At 37.2% G+C, this 9,371-nt stretch overlaps 1 protein-coding gene across 1 annotated transcript in view; it reads left to right on the top strand.

The window, feature by feature from the left end:
* The first annotated feature begins 288 nt into the window (after nucleotides 1-288).
* Nucleotides 289-9,371, top strand: part of LOC120526394 (doublecortin domain-containing protein 1-like) — a 532,299-nt gene continuing 523,216 nt past the window's right edge. The window contains exon 1 of the mRNA XM_039749547.1: nucleotides 289-419. Coding sequence (XP_039605481.1) covers nucleotides 343-419 — 77 coding nt within the window. The 5' untranslated portion in view covers nucleotides 289-342. The remainder of the gene's footprint in view (nucleotides 420-9,371) is intronic.

Genomic DNA, 9,371 nt, shown 5'->3' with positions numbered 1-9,371 from the left:
AAAATCTGGTTCAGAGTACAGTATGTTTGCACATGGGCCTTCATACTGTCAAAAACCTTTTCTGGCTTTCTGTTTGCTAATTTTTTAATCTGCTGAGAACAATGACAGCATTTTTTTCTGAACAGGTGGTTTTTCCATTTGGTGATTGTTTTTTTAGTCTAATTTTCCCCAGCTTTATTACATGTGTGAGCTGTTTACATTTTTTCCCAACAGGTCATTTCCATAAACCAACAAATGGATAAGAAGAAACGCCCACAAAGTGCTGGACAGAATGAATCTACTAAAAGAGGCTTTGGGAGTCCTACATCATTTGATGGATTTATACGTTCCTATCAGACCAGTATGGAAGATATGTTAATTCATCAGCATGATGACAAAAGTGACAAAGGCACTTCTTTCTCTGAATATCGGCAATCCAGGTGAAGTAACACAGTTGTCATTGCATTTAATGCCAAAAAAAGTTAGAAAATTATATTTAACCTAAAATGCATAATGTTTCTTAAATGCAGGTTACAGATGAGATACTCTTTGAACAGGTTGCCTTTTCAAATGAATTAAAATGGATGCAAATTGTTTCAAAAAACTTTTTCAGTAGTCATAGTTCAACTTTTGAATCATTTAAGGATTATTTTCCTTATATGCCTCAGATCAGAAAGTATAACATTAAAAGATCACAGTTACTTCAGACCTCAAAGTGATTAGCCAAATATTAAACTACTATGAGATTAAATGAAAATATTATTAAAATCAGAAATGAGATCCATTCACAGTTCAGTCCTGCGTGCACTGTTTAAGTAGACGTAAAACTTACACGGCACTATTGGTAGATTAAAAAGCAGAGTAGATAGATAGATAGATACTTCATTCATCCCCTCAGGGAAATTCAGGCAACCAGTAGCTCAAGCACATCTGTAAAAATAAGCAAGAAGTACATAAATACCTAAATAATTACATAAATAAACAAACACAAACAAATAAACAAATAGTTTTAAAAGGTCACTTTTTACAGTGTTGGAAGGAATAGTGGTGAACCAGGTCAAAAGCATTATAAAGTCTCAGGGCAGTAGGAACAAATGATCTCTTGAAGTGTTCTGTTGTACAGCTCAGTGAGAGAAGACAACTGCTACATCTGCTTCTGTAACCTGCCAAAATGTTGTAGAAAGGGAGACTGCTATTGTCAAGGATGGCATGTATCTTCTGCCCTTTACAACCTTCCACCTCAGTTCCCAGCGAGTCCAGAGTCCTGCCCAGCACCGAGCCAGCCTTCTTCATCAGCTTGTAGAGCCTCTTTGTGTTCTTATCTGTCATACTGCCTCCCCAACAAACAGCAGCAATAATGAGAACAAAGCATACATACATACATTGAATGATCCAAATCTTCTGAGGAAAAAAGCCTGCTCTGCCCCTTCCTGTAGAGGACATCTGTGTTCACAGACCAGGTTGTTTTACTAGCTACACTAGAAACTAGGTGATCCTTCATATAAACCATTTTACTAGCTATTTAACTAACTGTGCTAGGTGCTACAGGGACATGCTGCTTCTCCCTTTAGCTCCTAACACAGCTAGTTAAATAGCTAGTAAAATGGTTTATATGAAGGATCACCTAGCTTCCAGTATAGCTAGTAAAATAGTTTCCACCAGGGAAGCACATGGTGTTAAACATCCTATTCTCCAGAGCTGAAAAAAGCCATACCGTGGTCATCAAGCTGTTACTAAACTAAAGGCTAGGAGATGGAGATACAGAATTTTCTTCCATTGATTCTCATGGGGAATGTCAACTCTTTGCTTAAAAAGAACGAGAAGCTGGAGGCACTTTTGAAGAACCAGCAGGTGTTATGGGAATGCAGTTTAAAGTGTTTAATAGAGACTTAGCTGACAGATAACATCCTTCACTCCTATGTGGATCACTATGGTATGAGTGGAAAGGAAAGAGTTTGGGGACTGGCAGTGTTTGTGAACAATAGATGGCATAATCCCGAACACATATCTGTGAAGGAGAGGATTTGCTGTTGGGATATTGAACTGTTGCCGGTTGGTATATTGCCAAATATATACACCAGCCTCTTTGCTTTTTACTGCATTTTTTTCAGTACTGCAGTAAAAATAATATGCTGTTTGATAGTCGGCTCCCACTAAATTTATAAATATAATGTCAAGGGCATACTATTTAGTAATTCTTGACCAGCTACCTTCTTTTCATTTTTCACAATCACCACTGTTTAAATGTATTCGCTATTATCATTTTGAATAATTATCTCATCTTACTTAAAATCTGATACTTGTGTTGTGATCGTCAGGACCATCCATCCATCCATTTTCCAACCCACTGAATCCGAACACAGGGTCACGGGGGTCTGCTGGAGCCAGTCCCAGCGAACACAGGGGGCACAAGGCAGGAACCAATCCTGGGCAGGGTGCCAACCCACCGCAGGACACACACAAACACACCAAGCACACACTAGGGCCAATTTAGAATTGCCAATCCACCTAACCGGCATGTCTTTGGACTGTGGGAGGAAACCAGAGCGCCCAGAGGAAACCCACACAGACACAGGGAGAACATGCAAACTCCACACAGGGAGGACCTGGGAAGCGAACCTGGGTCTCCTAACTGCAAGGCAGCAATGCTACCGCTGCGCCACCGTGTCGCCCATCATCAGGACCCTGAACAAAATATTCAAAAAGTGATTGTATGCCATTTGTCATACCTATTAGATGCTTTACATGTTTGGCTGTGTTTATCCTTGTTTCATATTTATTAAAACTAGAGAAAGCCTTTCTTATCTGAATAAAATTTAAATTGAGAACTGCATGGTAAAATTTCTGGACATTCCAATCAACCCAACTAGTACATTTAAGTTTAGGCAAATTATGACATCCTACCAAGAGAAAACAGAAAATATCCGGATGTCAGTGGAGTCCATTGTTCATAAAGGAAAATGGAAAAAGAGTGGCCTCTGCAAAAAATGTCAGCCAGGTGGCCTGCCAAGTGTCAAGGCTGTAACAGTTTGAAGAAAATACTTTAAAAGTCACAAGACAATTATTTAAAAATAGAGCATAAGTCAAAAAACAGGATCAAAGGAACACAGGAACTGTATAATATTCGGACTTTTGCAAAAATGGTTGTTTTAAGCTAGATGTCTAATACACACATTTGCTAAAAGGATATGCCTTTTTCTCATTAATTGATCTGCTTTAATGTACTTAAGCTTTTTTGTTAAACAGATATAATAGGTCAGAAAAATGGATAAGGATCAAAGGAGTCAGGCTGATAAGCATACCTTTAGCATGTGCCAGGTGTTCACATTGTCAGTGAAGTTCTCATCCTAACACTTTTGTTGAGCCATCTGAAACTGAATGAAAATGGAAGACTGGTGCCATCAGAGCAAAATGAGGTGTTACCAGTGTTATTTAATTGAAGTTTAAAAGTTGTGGGAATCACATCTGAATAACAAGGGCTCCAAATATGTAAAAAGCTGATCATGATGAGCAAAAAGCATAAAGCAGAAAAATAGAATGATTTGAGTGCCAGGCTAAAGGGTAGAGGTTACAACAACAACAACTACAACATTTATTTATATAGCACATTTTCATACAAACAGTATCTCAAAGTGCTTTACATAATAAAGAGTAGAAAAATAAAAGACACAATAAGAAAACAAAATAAGTCAACATTAATTAATATAGAATAAGAGTAAGGTCCAATGGCCAGGGGGGACAGAAAAAATAAAAAAAACTCCAGACGGCTGGAGAAAAAAATAAAATCTGTAGGTTAGACAGTACAAGAAACACCAATGACATCACCTCAGTGTGTCACCACAGGAGACACTAAGTTTTACAACATGAGGTTGAGCTGTACATTTATGCCTCTAGATATACGCTTCCTTGGCATATGTGCACAATGCACCAGACCACACTTATGTTCTGTTTTAGGAAGATCTGGCTACCAGTTAAGAGGAGTCTTCAGTTTCTTGATAGAAAGGCTTGAGGTAAGGTTGTTCTAGTCACTAATTATGGCAGTGGAGAGTGGCACCATGTTATATGTTGAGCACATGCAAGTAAGAATTTCACTGTACTCTGTAAATATGACAATAATGACCCAGTAAACTTATTAAAGCATTGTTAATTTCTATCAAGTCATTGCCTAGATCATGAAGTATGGTGTACCAGGGATTATCAATACTCACAGGCCCTGAGTAAGTACCCTGTAGGCATTTCAGACTTCTTCAATGCATTACGTTCTGGTATCACCATACACACACAATATTATGGTTTATGTCATTTTTATTTGTGTTGCTACTAGTTTTAAAATGTGGAATGCTTTGGAATGACTAGTTACTCCAGGTGAGGCTTTTCATTTTTTCTTGTCCCCATTAAATTTCTTTACTCATGCTTAGGGATCTGGGTTTCCTTTCTCTGTTCTCCTGTTTCTGGTCCTCGTCATCCTGGTTACCTTTGTCATAATATATCTTAGAATACACCATAGTCAATCAATGACAGTGCAAACTGCATATGTGTCACCTTAATCTTGATATAGAACCAATCTGTGACTGGGACCTGGAAGAGCCTGCACAAATGTACTGTTCTAATGAAATTCAGCCCAGCATTGAACTATTTATCTGCTCGGGACCAGAACACGATTACTCATTTACTGGGTTTGTCTCTTCCTTTTGTAACTACATCTATTATAGCACTGGGCACAAACTGGAGTTGTGACTTTGTACATATTGGCAAGTCTTCTCACTAGCCATGGTAGGCCTAGACTGCTTTGCTGGACGGGAAAATAGGCTAAAGTATTTCCCTATCTTTTGCCAACTAGTGTCATTGTGTTTACTCAGGTAAAGGGGCTTTGGTTCCCGTTTGCAATGACCATCTGTTAATTCATCAGCTGCTGGCTAGACACAAATATGACAGCTGCTACCTACTGGTGGACCAGTAGTTGGATAAAAACAAAAGAGACTCATCTTTTTTCTGGGTATGAGACTGGACAGTTAAGAAAGAACTAAAATGGCCGCTGCCTTTTGTTGGACTGTACACTGGAAAGAGAAAAGGGTACCACCACTCTTTGCTGAACAGATGACAGGAAAGAAGCACAATTTTGCTGGTCAATCTTGTAAGCCTCCTCTTTGTTTTAGATGGATACAGTAGCTGGAAAGAAACAGCACAGAAACAGGCAGCCAAGACTGTACCATTTGGCCAAATGGACAGAAACCAGATTGCTGCTGCTCAGCATGGGATGGCCGCCTGGACAGAAACAGGACTGCCTCTGTTCACAATAAGATGGCCAGCTGGGCAAGGAGCAGGACACCTGCCACACAGCAACTGACTGCCAGCTTTGCATGGTTTTTACCATTCAGCTTTAGCAGGCTGACAGGTCAGATTCACTGAAGGTTCCAGTGGGCAGCTACAAGGGAAGGAAAATGTGAATCCTTGTCTAAAGTTGCCTTCTGACTGTAAGTTCCTTTGACCACTAGATGGAAGCTGCATTTAAAATCTATATGACTTTACTTCTGGAATTACTTCCTTGGTAAGGAACATGCTGTGAAAGTCCTGCTGCCACCCAAACAGACTGTTCTCTGGCATACCTAATTACTTCTGAGCTGACTAGACACCAAAATAGACAATATGGTTCCTCCTCTGAAGGAGTTTCCCTGATCTTCTGTCGAACCCCCTGACATGTCTCTGTAACTTTGGGGCACCAGTTAACCAAATAACACATGATACTTACTGAAGGTACTCTTCTTTCATTAATGTGGATCTGTCTTTTCAAGTACAGAACCTATTGATTCCCTCACCTGCTTCTTCCTTTCCTGACCAACCCCATGACAATTAGGAAATGTCCCAGAGGTTTTGAAGAAATGTCCTGCAGACAGACAATGAAGGAGGTTTATTCACTCTGAGAATGGCAACAACATATTCTGCAGGACTCTTTTTATTGTTTTGATTCTCATTTGCATATTATCTTATTATGTATTTTTATGTTTAAAATTATTGATCAAATTAGTACCTATAACCAGAGTTCTGCATGATAGATCGGTAGCAAACTGATGTAGCAGAGAACACTGCAGCCTTATAGAGCTGGCATTTTTTAATGACCAAACAGACTACAACAGTCAAAACTAAAATCAGAGTTTACCACAAGCCTGTTTATTGTCATGTCACTGAGGGAAAGTTAATTTCAGCAAGTGCAGTTTGCTTAATTCAATGCATTATTGTAAAGTCACTGTATCACTTATTTTTATTTTTTTATTAAAGTCAAAGTATTGGATGCTGGTGCTTGAAGCCTTTTTCATGAAGAATTTCATTTGCAAGAACTTTCATGACTGTCAAACCAACACAAGTAGTGCTTTCAGAAATTCCCTGTGAACCATCTCAGGGTGGTAATTGCCAAGGATCCCATGGTTAAATGTTGTGATTGAAGTCGGCAGTATACTGTATTTGCAAATTATTATGTTATTTTTTATTTCATTTAAAGTTGGAAGTCATGTCCCTATAGACAAAAATGTGTCAGGATATTACACCTAATAAGAAAAAAAATCTTGACTCCATTCACCCCAATTAAGTGTTTTTTTTTTTAATCTTGGGAATGGATTTCCAGTTTCTCAAAATCTCCACAGTTAAAATGGGAATACTCTGTTGCAGCACTTAACACACATCAGTTCATCATCTGAGATTAGCACTGGATAATCCCTTCTGAAATAAGCACTTATATTTGTAGTAGGATGTTGACCAATTACTGAGGTTAAAATAGTTCAATTTTAAAATCATTTGAATACAAAGATGTAAGCATTTAAAAGTACTACCTTACATGCACGTGTGTTGATTTTAACTTAAAGTTTTCACAATAAATGATTTGAGAAATTTTCATACACAAGCACAGCATGTTTAACACTGGTTTTAAAATATTGATAAACATTCCTTGATAATTAATAATGGAGATAAAACACCTATATTGCACCACATCTTACCAAGCATTTTAACCTTTTTTTCCTTTTACTTGAAAGCTTTGTTGCAGTTTAAAACATGTATGTGTCGTTGAGATAATCAGGATGCGGGATGCATGTGGGTATCCCAAAACTGTGCACCCTGAAGTTTCTTCTATATAAAATCCAGACACTTCTCTAAGGGGAGCAGGAAGAAAGGAAGAAGCCTGTAATGTAAAGTAGAGAATTCAGCCTCCAAGCACTCCTTTCATCTAGTGAGGAGGGATGAGTGTAGTTGGTGTTATGTCGCATGTCATGAATCCCAGTTTTTATCTTGATTGAATCTTTTTATCTAATTTGGGCATGTCATATTGTTACTCATGTTTTTGAATTCTTTTTATTGTTGTGATGGTGACATCATCATGTTGCTATTTTGGGTTTCTTTTTGTTTGTGGATACCATTTTGTGTAGTTGGTTACAGGCACTGCCACCTTGTTTGCTGTTGCTATGATCATTGCCAGTCACATGACAGTAAGATGCATTGTGACAATGTTTGTTTTTTTTCTTTATAAGGTGGTGGCAGCCAGCTGTCCGTGTACTAGTTTTGACCTACAAAACAAATCACAAATTTTAATCAACTTTTTTTTTTCTATTTTAATGAATTTATTAAAATCAAGTAACATTCCATACAAGCAACTCAAACTTGAAAAAAACAAAATTCAATTCAACCCACACCCATGAGAAAGAGAGGAAGGCCAACAGCCTTTACGAGCAGAAAAAAACAACTTTTCTAAAATAGTTAGGGCAAAATAGATATGGGACTTTAGGCAACTTTATTTTGACTTTGCTTTTGGTTATTTTCTGATTTATAGCTATTTTCTTACTTATTGCTTGCAATTTTACATTGTCCCTCTACACCTGAGTCCATCCTCTAGTATGACGTTTTGAGTCTGCTTCATTCTAATGATCCTGACAGCAGAGCACTTGATTTTTCTCTAATGAAAGTTGCACATTGTATGTCAAATGACAAGCTCTTTCTTCTTGGAAACATTGTAAAAATGTAATTGAACTAAAAATGCATGACTGAAACATGGACAGAACAACCTTTATATTGGAGTATCTGCAACAGTAGTAACTTTAGTGACAGCTATGAAAATGTGGATACAATCTATTTGATAACAGTGCACAAATACAGTATAGTGTGATGTAATATGATGTATTATGCAAGTACCAATAAAGTGCATAAGATCACTCGCCAGAGATCTTTGCAATATATCATTGCTAATAAAGGACAAGAATGATGATTTTTCAAATGCACTGTGAATATCCTCTGGTTACTCAAGGTAGCTGATGTCTATTTATCATTTATAAAGTGAATGTTAACTTCTAGTGTTTTGTGCTGATAACAATAAGAAATTTACTGATGCATTATTATTATGAGTTATTTGATGGGCACATGTTGTCGATTCAAGACAAGTCAGATTTATTTATATAGCACATTTAACACAACTGCAAGCTGACCAAAATACTTCACAGTAATACACAATACAGTAAAAGCTCACTATGCACTAAAACACAGTTCCCAGAAGCCAAGAGCTAATAAATAATAATAAATGTAAATCCATTCATCCATTATCCAACCTGCTATATCCTAACTACAGGGTCACGGGGTAATAAATATAAGTAAATAACTAAAAAGCTGTACACTATATTAATAAATAAGAATCTTAACAAATTTTAGGAATAAGCCTTTTGCCATGAGCCAAAATGCCAGTGAATAAAAATGTTTTTAATTGTGATTTAAGTTCTACTTTTAATTAAAATGGTTGTCATATTTTTGTCTAAAATACTGTATTAGAATCATTGTATTAAATAGTGATGAATTTCTACCAAAGAAAGAGTTGAGCTATATTTTTTTTCAAATAAAAATTTCCAGAACTGTATGTGTATAATGTATGTACTATAAAATACAGCAAAAGAAAAAGAAGAAATATTGGGGTACGTAGCAGAGTTCTATTCAATTGTGATTGTAATGGGAAATAAAAAAAACAAACAAAAAACACTGTAGGCTCATAATCGTATAAGCCTCTTAGAAGTGCTTCCCTGGATGTAAGTGCATCAAGCTTGGATGCTGGTTTGGCAATGATTGCTGGCTTCCTGTCTGCACTGATCTTCCATCTCGGCTGGACTTCCAATGAGGAGGCAGAAGCAACATCACAATTCTTTCCCATTTTCTTACACTATTCTAGAAAAGAAGAGGGAAATGACATTAGCTCTAATTTCACCCCACTATCCTTTTCATCAAATCTTAGAGTACAAGACACTTTCTTAGCGCACGTGTCATAGTCTGTATAGTGGATTCGGAAAGTATTCAGACCCTCTCACTTTTTGCAGATTCCGTAGATTGAATTGTACATAAATAAAATGTGCCATTTTCCCCTACAATCT

Source organism: Polypterus senegalus, chromosome 1, assembly GCF_016835505.1.
Source record: "Polypterus senegalus isolate Bchr_013 chromosome 1, ASM1683550v1, whole genome shotgun sequence".
In the NCBI taxonomy this organism is placed as follows: domain Eukaryota; kingdom Metazoa; phylum Chordata; class Cladistia; order Polypteriformes; family Polypteridae; genus Polypterus; species Polypterus senegalus.
The sequence above is the reverse complement of the archived record's forward strand: the minus strand, read 5'-3'. Positions and strand labels throughout refer to the sequence as shown.